The 16,612-nt window shown below is 37.7% G+C and overlaps 1 protein-coding gene across 2 annotated transcripts in view; it reads right to left on the bottom strand.

Annotated features, from left to right (window-relative positions):
- Positions 1-11,457: 11,457 nt before the first annotated feature.
- CFAP52 (cilia and flagella associated protein 52) overlaps positions 11,458-16,612 on the bottom strand; it is a 33,972-nt gene continuing 28,817 nt past the window's right edge. For both annotated transcript variants that reach the window (XM_015815202.1, XM_015815201.1), the window contains exons 9-14: positions 15,783-15,931; positions 15,140-15,285; positions 14,627-14,778; positions 13,991-14,093; positions 13,674-13,785; positions 11,458-12,305 (exon numbers count right to left, since the gene is read on the bottom strand). In XM_015815202.1, coding sequence (XP_015670688.1) covers positions 12,124-12,305; positions 13,674-13,785; positions 13,991-14,093; positions 14,627-14,778; positions 15,140-15,285; positions 15,783-15,931 — 844 coding nt within the window. In that variant the 3' untranslated portion in view covers positions 11,458-12,123. The remainder of the gene's footprint in view (positions 12,306-13,673; positions 13,786-13,990; positions 14,094-14,626; positions 14,779-15,139; positions 15,286-15,782; positions 15,932-16,612) is intronic.

Genomic DNA, 16,612 nt, shown 5'->3' with positions numbered 1-16,612 from the left:
TTTCTGAATTTTGTAAATTGTTCTCAATAAAACTAACATTATAAACAAAATGAGAGAAGAACACTGTATTAGGACACTACTATGTTTGTACTCATATGTGGAACTGGGAAAATGTTAGAAACCACTTCAGTTTTTAGAATTCTTAAGTAAAGCAGAATGCAATTTTACACAAATAAATAAATAAACTGGCAGCTCTTTTTGTAACTTTCTTGGGTTTTTTTCTAGCACCTTTGGAATGACACAAGGAAATAATAATAATTTTCTTAAACGTCTAAGACAGGAGCAAAAGAAAGATATTGGAAGACGAATCATGGATTTTGTGTACCACATTTAACCATAATTAAAAAGGCTTCTGTTTATTCTATAAGGGTAGTCCTCATCTAACAATGCTAATTGGGCCCAGAATTTCTGCCATTAAGTCACATGGTCATGAAGTCAAAAAACCGCACTGCTTTACAATGACAATTCTGGTTGCCATCATTAAGGAAGGGTCCTGCATCTTGTTCATGACCGTGATTTCTGTCAGGCTCCCCACAGACTGCTTGTTGGAAGCTGACCAAGAAGGTCTCAAATCACAATCATGTGACTACAGGGACACTATAATAGTCATAAGTATTATTAGTGAAATAATTACCACTTGTTCTGTGTTATTGTAAGTTTGAACAGTCACCAAATGAGTGATTGTTAAATGAAGACCAGTTGTACTGATTGAGTTCACGCACCATATTAAGCTATAGTTGTTGAATCAATTACAATTGGCTAGATTCACTAAACATACTAAGTGTGCTTAGAAGTACAAAAAATAAAAAAACTGGCAAACCACATTTTGACATAGTACATCATGTGAAACTGGTCATTTATTTTTCTTCTCCAGTAGGGTTTACCACAATATTTTATTTATTTATTTAACTTCACTGAGGCTACTCTAGGCGGCTTGCAGTCCTTCAATAAATATAACATGTAAAACATTAAAACAATAAATAAAGACCATAAATTTCAAATCTAGTTACAATTCAATTGACCAAGATAGAGAAAAAGGGGAGGGGTGGGGTCTGTCTAATTCTTTAACAACCTCCAGGATGCCACCCTCCCCCATCGGGGCCCTAGTTGGCAGAGCCCGCCTGGACTACTGTAACGCTCTCTACATGGGGCTTCCCTTGAGGAGCACCCGGAGGCTCCAACTGGTCCAGAATGCGGCCGCGCGGGCGGTGTTGGGAGGGACTCGTCGCTCCCATGTAACACCGTTGCTGCGCGAGCTGCACTGGTTGCCGGTGGCCTTCCGGGTGCGCTTCAAGGTGTTGGTCATCACCTTCAAAGCGCTCCATGGCATCGGACCTGGATATCTCCGAGACCGCCTTCTGCCGCAGATTACCTCCCATCGGCCGGTACGCTCCCACAGAGTGGGTCTCCTCAGGGTGCCGTCAGCCAGACAGTGCCGGCTGGCGACCCCCAGGGGGAGGGCCTTCTCTGTGGGAGCTCCCACCCTCTGGAACGAACTACCCCCAGAGATCCGGGTGATCCCGGATCTCCCTTCCTTCCGCCGCGCCCTTAAGACATGGCTCTTCCAACAAGCAGGACTGGCCTAAGGGGAAATTTTTAGTGGGGTTTTAAAAGCAATTTTAATAATTAATAAGGCCAAATTTAATATTTTATTTTAACTTTGTTTTAATTATAGTTTTTGGGGTATTTTTGTAGTTGTTTTTATCAGGCTGTCAGCCGCCCTGAGTCCGCAAGGAGAAGGGCGGGGTAAAAATTCAATTAAATAAATAAATAAATAAAAATAAAATGACTTTAAGCCCATTTGGAAGCCCCAAAGAGTGGGGATGGACCTCATCTCAGCAGAAATGAGGTTCCAGAGGGCGGGAGCCATAGCAGAAAGGGCTTTTCTGGATCCCACCAGCTGAAATTCTTTGACTGATGGGATCCACATGCTGTTGTGCTGGTGGGAGTGGGGGTGGCAAATCCCTCAGGTAACCTGGACCCATGCTATGAAGGGCTTTAAAGGTGATAACACACCTTGAATTGGACCTGGAAAAAAGCAAATTATTAAAGTATAAGGCCATCAAACAAATACATAGATTGCATTTACTTTACATGTTTAACAATAAATTATGATTTACATGAGAGCCAGTTTGGTGTAGTAGTTAAGGCATACAGAAACAAGTTTTAGTCCCACCTTAGGCCATAAAGCCAACTGGTTAACCTTGACCTAGTCACTCACTCTGAGCTCTAGGCCAGAGGCAATGGCAAACTACTATACTTCTGAAAACCTGGCCAAGAAAACTGCAGGGACTTGTCCAAGCAGTCTCCAAGAATCCAGCATGATTGAATCAAAGAAAAATGATGTAAGTATAATAGTGGGAGAAACTTAAAACATTTTTTGCATATTGTGTGAGTCAAGTCATCAATTAACTAAATAATAATAATAATAATAATAATAATAATAATAATAATAATAATAATAATAATAATAATAATAATAATAATAATAATAATAATAATAATAAAGTTGGAAGGGACCTTGGAGGTCATCGAGTCCAACCCCCTGCTCAGGCAGGAACCCTACACCATTTCAGACAAATGGTTGTCCAGTCTCTTCTTAAAAACTTCCAGTGTTGGAGCATTCACCACTTCTGGAGGCAGGTTGTTCCACTGGTTAATTGTTCTAACTGTCAGGATGTTTCTTCTTAGTTCTAGGTTGCTTCTCTCCTTGATCAGTTTCCACCCGTTGCTTCTCGTCCTGCCTTCAGGCGCCTTGGAGAATATTGTTGGTTTGGGTTTTTTTGTATGAAGATGTTTATAATTTGCTCTGTGATTATATGATTCTATGAAATTAATATTGGGTTCTGATTCTAAATATATGTTTTCAGGACACTGGAGTTGCAGCTAGAGTAACTAACCAAGGCTGGAGAAGGCTAATTGAAGGAATCATAAAGCTCTGCATGATTGAGGATAATTTCTTAGGATTCTTGTTATATTGTCAGATTGAAAGAAGTACAGTTTCATTAACAGAATTAGAGAAAAAAAATGGAATCAGACCTTCATAGTTCTTAAGTTATGTAACCACTAAGTAAGTACTACTAGGATAGATGTCTGTTTACAGTTGCTTAAGTAATACAGATTAAATAGAAGGAGAGGAAGAACAGAAATATTTACTGGGGAATTAGTGGAAAAAGATTCTACTTCTCATGTTTTTTGTTTCTTAAAATATGAGAAGTCAACAAATGGAGGTGGGAGGAATCAACAGAATCTAAAAACCATAGAAGGAAATGGAATAGTGAAACCATTGATTGCCAGAGAGACAAAATATGACTGGAATTTTGTGACTAAAAAGAACTTTTGTTAGCAGAGTTAAATGTATCTATTATGTGCAGTGGCTACAAAGATAGGTAATGTAGACTAGAATCTAAATTTCTATTTAATAACAAGCTTGCAGCATTTTTCCTGTATAATACACACATGCACAATCACAAATCCAAAATGAGATAAATAATCCAATTCATTTTGTGGAATATTGGCGCACGGTACTAGCATTTTGTAAGCTTATAGGAATGCAGTGAGTTTCTTTGGGGTGTTTTAGCTCCTTGATCCTCATGTCTCTCAGACAAATAACGGTACTTTTAATCACTACTTAAAAATAAAACTTAAGCTGAATATTTCTACACATGCTGTAAGACCATTCAACTACTTCAGCTAGCAGTTTGTAGAACAGACCACTTGCAGGCCAAATTTGAAGCAATAGAAAGATTTGGTTTTGAACATGCTGCCCTTTAGGGGGTTGATCACTTCTCCAAGGCATTATTGCTCTTTCACTGGTATTTTTCTTTGAATGCATTTGATAGAGCTATCCAGAGGTAAAGAGAGGCAAAAAGGCAGCAGAGAAGGTTGCTCCACTTCATTATTCTTATCATGTGGATATGTTTCAAGAGATAATGTGAACAGACTCTATTATAACTAGAAAAAATGTCAGGGAACAGCAAGAAACCCCACACTGGAAAATGGAATATCCCCCACTACCCAATAGCACAGCGGTTCTCAACCTATGGGTTGCGACCCCATTTGGGGTCGATCGACCATTTCACGGGGGTCGCCAAGCAAGGCTGTCCGCCATTTTTTTCCCCTTTTCCGGCGGGTGCCTTACCTCCCTTGAGCTGGGCCAACTGGTGGTCGGCCTGCTCCGTCTCTGCTGCTTGCCAGCTATGCCTCAGCCGGCGCAGGGGGCGGAACCACGCATACGCGGTGCTCCCGGGCAGGGAAAGTCCTTGACTTACGACCGGTTGGGTAGTCCTTGACTTACGACCGGTTTAGTCCTCGACGTACGACCGGTTTAGTCCTCGACTTACGACCGGTTTAGTCCTCGACTTACGACCGGTTGGGGTCGCGGCATTAAAAAGGTTGAGAACCACTGCAATAGCGCATAACATTTGGGTCAGTCTTGATGGCCTGTAATATGGAAACTAGCCCTCTGAGAATGGAAATGGGAAAGATTATTCTCTTCCTTTTCTGAAAGAGGATGTGCATCATATTCAGCTAAATCCAGCATTGAATTGAACCACTTGAAGGAGCTTTTCTGGCTCTCCAAAGAGGCATTCCCCTGAATGCAATCAGAACCATATCTGAACTTTAAAAAAATGTTGTGATTTAACACTTTGCAGAAGTGTTATGGGTTGGACTGGTAGAACATTAACTCTGGTTTCATTTTCCCATCTATGGAACATTAAACGAGTTGAGGCAGAAGTGAAACCATCTAATCACAGATAATGCAGTACCTGGTGCTCTCTAATCATAGTGTTTTGTGGGGGAGAATGTTGGATCATACAGTGTAAAATCTTGCTGATGTCTGTGCTTTTTCTTAGTTCTGTCTCATTTCGGTTGAAATGTTTGGTGCAGTCAGTGATGAAGACGAAATGGAGGAACATCATTCCATCTTTCTTTATGGCAGGATATCCTAGACACAGCCCTAGGTGGCCACAAGCTATGACTGAGCAGGTCGTTTGAAGGAGCACCTTCTAAAGCACGTTCACCCAAACAAAGCACCCCTCTTCAAAGTGTCCAAACTTGGCACAGCTGCCCCAGGTTTCCAAGTTATTTGCATGTCTATACCCTGTGCATGATGCAGATACTTCCACTAGGATTGCCAATGAAGCAAAGCAGCTCTGCACGCATGTAAATATGGAACTGACCTGGGAAAGTTTCCTCAAGGTTTTGGACATTGCAGCTGCTTCTGTGGTTTAAGAATTTACTGCCATGTATTTGCCATGCGCTTGCGAAGCACCCTTTCAAATGCAGTGCACAATATTAGTGCATACTTTGCATATATAAGACTCCAGATTCAATACCCAGACAGAATAGAAAAACTCATTCATAATTCAGGGAGCCAATCAGTTCCAACAATACGGGAGCAGATGGCCATAGTCATGGTCTAATTTAATAGCTTCCTATAAACTACCTGCCTTTCATTTATATTTCAGCCATATCTTCTGCCAATTCTCATGTGTACGCCTCGCGCATGTTTTCCCATGGTGCAACTCAATGAAGTTAACAAAAGTCAGTAACAATAGTTTTTTTTTTAAAGTTGCAACTACAATGTTTTATTTATAGTGTTTATGGACCCAAATAAACTTGCTTTAATCATATTTCCTATATCCACCAAAAATTGAAAAAAAAAAATCAAAATACCAAAACTTTGGTAATGAGGCTGGTGATCCATATACTATATGACCCAGGAGTTACTCAGTCCAGTTGTAATAATTAGACTATTTGTACTTTTGCAGATACTGTATCTGAGCATCTTCACTAGAAGACCAAAAGATAAACCTTTTAGTATAAATAACAAAGATGGGTATCAGAATATATTTTTTCAGTTTTATGCCTCTTTCTAATTTTCCAAAGAATGTTCTTAGTAAACTATTATGTAGCTCAATAGAATTATCATATAATTTAAATATATGGAAATATGTGTCTTTTGAAAAGAGACTAACTTTTATTAAATGTTTTTTTCTTTTAATTCTTTGTTTTAATATGAATTGTTGTTTGCTTCCAAACATTAATATATGATTTTGAAGTTAGTGTATTTTAATCAAATATCATCTCTCATTTAGTTTTGGGTCTTAACTTATTGCATGTATGGTCTATTTTGTTATTAAAAATGCTTTATGCATACGCAGTAATAGAAACCATTTTCAGGTCAGTTTTTAAGTACCTAACTGAAGGTCATTTTGTTCTTCTCGTACAATTTATACAAGTAGTATTTTACACTACAATCCTTTTGTAACATGCAAAGCCATTGGAAATGAAGGGAACTACTGCTTTGGTTGGCCTTTAAATGGAGAATAGATCTATCCAAGACCGCAAGGAAACTATATACAGTATTAGTAGGTATCAGTGGTGGAATCATAAGCAAGAAAGGGATGTTATCTTTTAGTCTCAGCATGTAATGTTTCTAGGTATATCCAGCTAGCACTGTTATCAAAAGATTGGTACATCAAATGAAACTTTGAACTGATCCATTGGGTTTTGCTTATGTTCTGAGAATTGTGGTTCTTAGGGCATAAATAATAATTTGCTATCTGAAGGAAGCCTTAAAATTTTATGGAGGAAAGAAAACTCTCTTTAGAGAAAGAAGCGGTGGTAGAAAAAAATAAAACAAAAATATTGGGGAAAAATGATATTAACACAGGCAATAAACCATTCTGGTCAAATACCTTTATCTTTGTGGAATAAAATACAGATGTTAATGGAATTTAATGAACTACTTCCAAAATGACTGAAACAAAAAAAGTGTATTTTTAATGTTCTGGGTAGTGATACAAACCAGCCAGCTGCTTGAAGCTGCACCCAGCTTTCTATTTTGACACTTTCCTGTTTTTGCCTGTGGGCAAAAAGCTCTGTCCATAGGGGTTGGACCTCATCAGGCAGCATAACAAGACCTAGTGAATTATTCTTGTCTTTCCGAGAGATTCCTACCAGATGCATATAAATATCTAGGTCTATATTCCTAAGATACAGAATTTCCATTAATATCTCAAAATCAGCAGAAACATTTTCATTAATGCCCAGGTTAAAACATACTGGATATAACGCGGATATTCCTCAAGTTCTTTTTGAAAATTTCAAGTAAAAAAATATAAGGCAATATAAGTAGAGATTTGAAGTAAAGCATGATTTTGAGGGACGTTTAAAAATAAATTGTCATTCCATTTTTCTTTCACAAAACACTAAGCAGCATAAACTCTAGAAATCTTTGTCGTTTGCTTTTTTTCTTTTAGCTATATTCATGGATAGCAGAATTGGACCTTCTCATAAATGGTTAAGTGATATAGTCTGAGCCCTCTTTGGAATATGGAGCAGGATTATGGTTTTTGGTAGGGGTTATTTTTCCCCATATGCAATTTGTGAAAGTAACATTTGCTTTCTGCTAAATTGCCCATTTATTGTTTCTGACTTTGAAGTTAAAGTTGATATTCAGCATAAAACAGCAGGACCACCTTGTTGATTTTGATGAATCACTACTGATTATGGTATCCCAAACATGACCTATCAAGCCACACAACTTTCCCCAATTTCCTTTGTAATGTCTGACACAATTCCTCTATCTCCCTAGAATCTACTAAAGATGCACTATCGCTGTTACTATGTCTGTCTGTAAGTCTTAAACAGTCAAACTTGAACATTAGAACACATTGATTTGTATTGCAGGAACTGAGTTTTAATGAGCATGTTTCATTCTTTCCTTCCATTCTTATTTTAAGTATCATTTTTATTACTGATCGATGAAAGCTTCTTTCATATCTCTTAGAGCATTTGGAATTTCTAATTTAACAGAGATGCACTGAGCAGGTCTCATCCGGTGTTCTTGTATAACAGGTGCAATTCAGCTTCATTCTAAACTGTTCCAGTATCTTTCTTGATATCCACCATATGAATAGAGCATTCCACTTCATTATACAGGTGAGCCGAGAATAATAGGATTAACCTCTGTGTCTTTTTCAAGTCAGGAATGAGGGAGGAAGGGAACTTAGGGAATTAGTCAATTATTCCTGGAAATCACATTCTCTGCAGCTATGTGTAAATGGAATGTTAAGACTTTTTACATTTATCACATTCTTAAGAGAGTTGTTGGCCCAAAGGCAGCAACAGCAGAACTTGCAGCAACCTGCTAATAATTCAGACCCATATCTGAACGGAGAAGAATTGCCTGAATCGAAGTAAATATTTGTAGAAGTCTCTTTCCTTCCTCTTAAAGTTTTCTGAGGTAGTTAAATGATATACAATAAAAGAAGCTTTTTAGTAATTCCCTTTAAAAGATGGCTTTGGTATAAGTAGGAATGGCAGAGAGACAGGCAAGCACTGCTTTTGTCAATTCACCAAACTGCCATGGACAGGCTCCACTGATTTTTCAACATGAAAGGTTGGCTGCGTGCACAGTTACCCTCTGCTGTGGCAACATATACATTATGTTTAGGATGATTTTCTTTGCTTTGATGAATATGGATGGGACCCAGCTGATCAGCTCTACAGAACATGCATTTTCTAGCATAGATCTGTGCTCACTCTTCAGAAGCAAGTAGCTAGAATCCATGTATGAGGTGCTGCCCTATAATGCACAGATGAAAAAACACAGGAATGCCAATTCAATGGCATGGATTTGCCCTAGTAACTCTTCCCCCAATTCGATGAGTTTCCTCAAATACCATTATATGACATTATAGTCCTGCCTTCATTGTAGACAATAATCATGCAGCTAGATGTATCCTTAGTCAATCCATCCCATGCTGCCTGCACTGCTAATGCCATGGGGGAGCCCAAGACTGAGCAATGCTTTATGAGAAAAAGAATAATAGTTTTGTTTAACAGCAAGCTGTTATTGTCATTTCTTTCCTGTTAGAATTCATGTGTTTTCAGGGGTGAACATGAACAGTTTTGTGTATAAGCGCCAAGCATTCATCAGAATAACATCAACTGAACATATTCTTGAGAAGGCAGGAATTTGAAAAAGCCAAAAGGCAGACTGGCATACAAACAATTGTTTTCCTAAAGATTTCAGTAAGTAAAATTAATGTTATGTGACCCAGTGGATTTAAAGTTGAGGTAATTATATCAAGATCCAAAGTGGAGCTTTTTCCACATGGAATAAAAAAGTATTTGGCTGCCCTCTAGTGGTTGCCTTGGCTGGTACTAGAAATAGCATGGCTAATACTCTTACCCTCCACATGTTCATGCTTTCAGGGTTCAGTCCTGCTATTTGGTTAACAAAAAGAAAACTCCTTGAAGTGCACGCTCTCCTAGTGAAAAATATAATGGGCATTTGAAAAGGCAACAGATAATTTGCTTTTTGTCATCTGATCAATTTGGTCATCTGATTTTTTGCAGCCCATTTCCCCCCCCCCCCTTTAAATCACACACATACTCTTCTGGAGTATAAATTTGGGTTCTTATGGGGTAATAACTTTTACACCTAGGCTACCTCTGGTCAGCCCATTTTACCACACAAAGATAGTTGGAAAGTAATCCTGAATTAGTTAAAAAGAACATAAACTGAAAGTTATTTATATTCTCTCCCAATCAAGCCAATCCCATTTCCCTGAAACATGACGTGAAGCTTATGGGAGGGGAAAGGAGTACAAAGATATTCCTTGATAAAAGAAGATGCAGAGTCAAATGTAAGGGCTTTGGGATTTATATACACAAGTAGCAACTGAGCGAATGCAGTCTCCACTGAAAGTTTGCTTGAATTGATCAGAGATTATGTGAAAGGTGCAGCTGCCAGCTTGACACAGGACTAGGTGTTTTCATCAAATTATGAGACATGAATGCATAAAACTTATTCTCTCACCTTTAAGCAGAAATATGAATTAGCTAACAAAGATACTATTAATACCTCATAGGGACATACATGTTTAATTATTTTTGCCCCAGAGGCATAGCATCAGATTAACTGACCTATACATGCTGAGAGCTCACCTGTAAAGTCACCACACAAATGAAAGTTGTTATAAGGAAAATAACACCTTTTCTGAAATTTGCCATTCAAATAGACTGCTTTTGACTCTGAATGAAGAAGCTTCTATCCATAAGCCACTAGAATTACAGGAAAACCTCACTAAATGACAGAATTCCTTATCGCACTTCAGTGAGAGATTAAGCTTTTCAAATGGCAAAATAGCACGTCAAATGAAGGTTAGCTTTCTTTACTTTGACATCTAGCTGTCAAGATGTCAAGAAGACGACTGTCAAGATGTCAAAAAGAGGATGTCAAAATGTCTAGATGTCAAGAAGAGGATTCAAAAGTTCTCACCTATATCCTCACGTCTCTCTTAGAAGACAGTGCAGCGCCTTGCCTAAGGCCTAGATCATTCTTCATATGAGGAAAAATAAAGTGATTCCTCCCTCCTGATGGTCATAAGTCCACCCATTATATCAATGAGCCAAGAGTTGCAGAAGGCAGCATAAAGAAAAATCAAGGCAAATACGGCTGATGTCTGTAAGAAATTTATTTTAGAACACTGCCTTCTGAATCGAGAGAAAGTTTTCAGGAACATCTTTTGTTTTAAAGAAATTAAATAAAAGCTGTTTCTTATACTTTCACAGATCAGAACGATTAATTTGCAACTCCCTCACTATGACAGTTAATGGGTGTGATGTGGAAGATAATAGATTATCCAGGAGAACTCCTCAGAAGCATGCTACTGAATGTCATATAGATGCTCCTTTGTGACTGGAAATGGCACAGCAAGCAGCCAAAGTAGTATATGTTAAAAATGACAGGTTCGTAGTCTTTCACCCCGTATAAAATAGCAAGACCCTTCAGAGCTTTGCTTGCTTAATTATACCACTGAAGACAAAACCTTTGAATTAGTTCAGCTTAAATCATATTTGTAGGCAAATGTTAGCCACCTCATAGAGAGTATGTCAACGCTGTGACAATGGATGTCGTCGCTCTGACGCCTGAGAATCAGCAGCCATTTTTATTTTTGCTTCCAACGTGCCTTTTCTATTCTTTTGGAGTTCAGATGTAGAAGGGGGATGAGATGAATGCTTGAGGGTTTAGCTAGCCATAACAATGTAGAAGTGTGGGAACTCAAGGACATGATTTGATAAGATTTGGCGGGCTGAGAGGCCGGTGAGAAAAGCCCGTGTCTTGTGTTAATTGGGGAATGTGATTTATGACAGCAATTGTGGGATGGGAATTTCAACTTGTTACTTTGTATCTGGGGGGAGGGAATCTCATTTTTGGGTTCAACTATGTGAGTGCCGATATTTTGTTTCCAAATAAAATATTCTTTAAGGAAGAATTCTTGCCTTGAAGTTCTTTTACTGGTTTCATCTATCAAAACCACTGACTGGGGAAATGTCAAGAATTTTTCCCCATCCAAAATAAGGGCACATTGGAATTTGTTTCCAGCACTTCATCTTGCACTGTTTTCCAGTATTTTTTTTCTATTTTGAGTGGGAGAATGAAATAACAATTGAACAGGTACATCCTACTATTTTACTCCTATTTATTGGAGATGAGGGAAAATACAGAATAGGGACTTGCCTGGAGAAAGAGTTGTACAATACAACACAGGCAGTGTGTGCAAGAGGCTGGTTGTAGGTCTGTGAAAGACTCCTGGCTGAACTATAACTGGGGGAACTGAAGACCTAACTCACTAGAGGGATTTTTAAATATTCCTCTCTGGACAGAGACAGCTGGGATTCACAATCATTGAAGCACTGCATCATTGAATCAATATATATTCAAACCTTTGCCAAATGTAAACCTTTTATGATTCCAACTCTTTTACCTTTTTAATAAATGAGATTTAAGGATGTTTTCACAATAGATTTGTGCAACTTCTAATTCATTGTGAAGGAGGGAGTATGACAATATACATTAACTGACATTTCAGACATCATACATTATAAACATAGTACAAATATACCAACATACCATATAATTAAATAACTGAAACCAATAAAAACAATGGTATAATAAACAAGTGCTTTTTTCAGACTAATTCACTTCTGAACAGACAAATTAATGAAGTTCTTAAAAGAAACAAACCTTTTAAAAAACAGTATCAAGTTCAACAATTATTTAAAAGTGACTTTTAAAAAAACCAATAGAAGTAGCAAATATTTTTAAGGATTACAAATGTAAGGATATTTCCAACGAAGGATAGCACCATCAGCACTCACACTCACAATTAATTTATTGTTAGGACAGATCTTCAGGCGGGTTATGCTGCCACTGTGACCAATCCCAACAGAAATCACTTCACCTTCATTATAATCCCACACTTTTACTAGATGGTCATCACCTCCTGTAGTATAAACAAGAGAGAACTGTCAACACTCTGCTTAGTAGCAGGCAGAGAACTATAGTTAGCAGCAAGATTTGTCAAAAACAGATCATGCCAGACAAATCTTATTGCATTCTTTGACCAGGTGACAAAATTAGTGGACCAGAAGAATGCTGTGGATATAATTTACTTGGACTTCAGTAAGGCATTTGATAAAGTAGATCACAACCTACTACTTGATAAGATAGAAAAATTTGGGTTAGACAGCATCACCACCAGATGGATTCATAGCTGGCTGACCGGCCATACTCAGCGTGTAATCCTCAATGGAACTGCATCTATATGGAGGGAAGCGTGTAGCTATCTAACAAAATGAAATTCAATGGTGAAAAAAGTAAGGTTCTACATTTAGGCAAGAAAAAAACAAATGCACAGGTATAGTATAGATGTTCCTTGCTCAATAGTAGCAACTGTGAGAGGGATCTTGGAGTCTTAGTGGCCAATCGCTTAAATATGAGCCAGCAGTGTGCTGCAGCTGCCAAAAAAGCCAACACAGTGCTAGGCTGCATTAACAGAGGGATAGAATGAAGATCACGTGAAGTGTTAATACCACTTTACAATGCCTTGGTAAGGCCACATTTGGAATACTGCATCCAGTTTTGGTCACCATGATGTAAAAAAGATGTTGACACTCTCGAAAGAGTACAGAGAAGAGCAACAAAGATGATCAGGGGACTGGAGGCTAAAACATATAAGGAACGGTTGCTGGAATTGGGAATGTCTAGTCTAATGAAGAGAAGGACAAGGGGTGACATGATAGCAGTGTTCCAATATCTCAGGGGCTGCCACAAAGAAGAGGGAGTCAAGCTATTCTCCAAAGCACCTGAAGACAGGACAAGAAGCGATGGATGGAAACTAATCAAGGAGAGAAACAACCTAGCACTAAGGAGAAATTTTCTGACAGTTAGAACAATTAATCAGTGGAATAACCTGTCTCCAGAAGTTGTGAATGCTCCAACACTTGAAGTTTTTAAGAAGAAACTGGACAGCCATTTGTCTCAAATTCCTGCCTGAGCAGGGGATTGGACTAAATGACCTCCAAGGCCCCTTCCAACTTTATTATTATTATATTATTATTATTATTATTATTATTATTATTATTATTATTATTATTATTATTAGTAGTAGTAGTAGTAGTAGTAGTAGTAAGATATGGTAGAGAAAGTTTCAGTTTTGGTCTCCAGTCAGCCAACGGTGTTTTCTTTGGATGGCCTCCATTCCATGTTCTCATTTTATGTTTAATGTGAGAAGGAGAGACTCTACCAGGAGGGAGAGATAAAATAAATTCTAAATTATTGGTTGTTGTTGTTTTTTTAAAAAAAAACTTACCAGTCACAAAATACAAGCCATCTGTTGTAATATCCATTCCATTGATAGAACCAGAAAGGGAGCCCTCTAATTCTCTGATTGGGGATCCATCAAATACTTCCCAGTAACCAATCTAGAATCCAGAATAAAATTGAATAAAGGAAAGTCATAGAACACTACTTTTCTACAATAATTAATTACAGTAATTGGAGTCATGCAACTAGGTGTGATTTGTTATTTATTCAAATTTGTTATAGCCACCCAGCTCCAATGGATTCCAGACTGCCAAAAGTTTCTTGGATTGCAGCAGTATAGAGAATGAATGAATGAATCCTTACCTTCCTATCTGTGCCACTTGTGATAAGCTGATGTTCATCAGGGTGATAGCATACACATTTGAATAAAGTATTGGCCAATATCATCTGCCGTCTCATGAAGTGGCTAGGAAAAAAAATCAGCTTTTGAAATGACATTTAACTAAATACCTTACCAATAACTCTTGCTTTTTAGGAGCTGCTCTACTATTTTTGCCTCAGCCAAAAAACAAACAAACAAACCCTAATCTAAAATCAATATATTGACTAAACTAAAAGCTAAATAGAGTTAGCCTTGATTAGTATTTGGGGGACCCTCTGGAGAGCCACAGCTGTACCCTAATCTGAGAAGTTGAACAAATATTTAGGAACATAGCAAAAAAAGTGCTGCTTCTCTATCGTGCTAGAAAAACTGCATGGATTCATTCAGGAATCCGTCTTTCAAAGCAACTTTGTATTTACTACTGATCTGTGATGAAGCAAAGAATTACCGTAAGTCTCTAAGTTTCTAATACATATGAAAGCATAGGGACTGTCTGCTTTTTTCACACAATATACCCAAGTCTGGCATCTGTCTGTGATCCAATTATTCATTCTATGAAAAAAGAATTTAACTCAGTAGTATAACTGAGCCATACTTCTATGCAAAAGTGATCTTACACAAGATCCCAGATAATGCATGTTCCATCAGTGCTGGCTGTGACACACTCCTGATTATTCTTCTTTATCTTGATGCAAGAAATAGCAGATACGTGTTCTTTCATTACTTCTTCTAGTTTGCGTGTTTCCTTCCCAACTTCCCATACTCTCACCTGATAGAAACATTATTTAGCATTCATGCCAAAATGGTATTTGAAGGATCTTGCAGTTCATAGATTTTTGGGATTTGTGGATTGTGATTTGTGGCACATAAATATAAATCAATTATTATCAAACATTAAACATTAACATATACCTTTCATTCTCTTTTAAAGAAAATGCTATACTTGGTATTTATCTATGTGACCAGCCAATTGCTATTTTTTATTGCAACAGCATAGAAATATGTTTGGTAATATCACTACTCAGATTCTATCTAGCATGGCTGAATTATCATTTAATATTATATTCAGAGCATAAAGACATACTTGTTGATGAAATCTGCAAGGCACATCAAGTTGAGGGGCTCTTTACCTGACCTTCACCACCTCCGCTGATTATTCTTTTGCAGTCACTTGTGGTAGCCACAGCTGTCACACCCATACTATGAGCATGCTCAACCACGTACATCAACCGCCCAGTTTCCGGGGTGAAGGCACGGATTTTTCCATCATTCCAAGCTAACACAAAATAAAAGGAGTTTGCTAAGAGCAGTATATCTCTTTTTTTCCTCCCTCCTAAAGTAAGATTTCTGTAACTCAGTGGTCAGTACAGCTGATTATTCAGTCTCAAGAGCAGGTAATTTGAAGAACCTATTCCTTTTAAGAAAAATATGTACAGTAGATGATGGATAGAGCATATTTTATCTCTTATCATGAGGTGAGCCTCAGCATTTTCTATTTAATTGAACAAAGCTGTACAGCATAAGCCAGCAGGGATTCATTAGTTCACAATGCCAAATGATGAAATTGAGAATTACAATTCAATGTACCATAGTTGTTTATCCCTATCCTGCAACCTTGCCTTCTCTAAATGCAGCCAAAGTATTTTGCAGTACTCTAAGAACTTAGCAAATGGCCTTAATAGTTTTGGTAAGTGACAAAATGACTACTTAAAACAGAAGAATTCATGATTGATACAATCCTTCAATAAGCCAGACATTCTAAAATGCTTTCACCTGAAATGATGCTTTTGCCATCCCTCATGAAATCTATGGCGTGACAAGTCATGTTGGGGACCGTAATCCGCAGCAGCTCCTTATTTTCAGGTGTATACCATACACGAATATCATTCTTGGAACATGTGGCAAACAAGTCAGATGTACCACTACAGGGTACAAAAAACAAAACTTTGAAGGCACAGACCTGGCTATTGCTGCTGCTACATTTTTGCAATTTGTTATTGAATCTCAATAAGTAAATTACAACAGAATAAATTTACAATAACTCTTGTTGCAACAAAGTCACTGGATTTTTACCTGATTTTTACCCAGAATTTTTGAAAATTCTTCTTTTCAGAAGAAACTTGAAAAGTTTGATTTCAGTTAAAATATGAATTCCATAATCGTATTTAAAGCAACTGATATCTGTATATTAGCTGCTTTAAAACTGCTTTAATTTGAGGAATGAAATCTGGCTCCTTTTAATATACTTGGAGCCAAAGAATACTCTCATAATAATTTAGAAATTAATAGCAAGGCAAATGTCACAAATTTTGATCCTTACTCCTGGAAGGCAAAGGATACAGTACTGTTAGCCTTCTGAAGTTGTCCTGATCAGGAAGCAGTCTCGACAAGGAGGCTAGAACGATGCTTTAATGAGTTAGACTATAAAAATGTTGCAAACAGAATGTTGCAAATTAGACCCACATTTCTCCTTCCCTTCCTCTTATTCTACAGGAAGACTGAAGTACTGCTAGATACTGACAGTTCTGGTCTACTCTGGAATAAGTCAGTTTGTCATTTATTTATTTTTATTTGTTTATTCAATTTCTATAGTCACCCAACTC

This window comes from Protobothrops mucrosquamatus, unplaced genomic scaffold (assembly GCF_001527695.2).
Source record: "Protobothrops mucrosquamatus isolate PMUCROS unplaced genomic scaffold, P.Mucros_1.0 scaffold325, whole genome shotgun sequence".
NCBI lineage: Eukaryota > Metazoa > Chordata > Lepidosauria > Squamata > Viperidae > Protobothrops > Protobothrops mucrosquamatus.
Note: the sequence above shows the minus strand (reverse complement) of the source record. Positions and strands in the feature narration are given on the sequence as shown.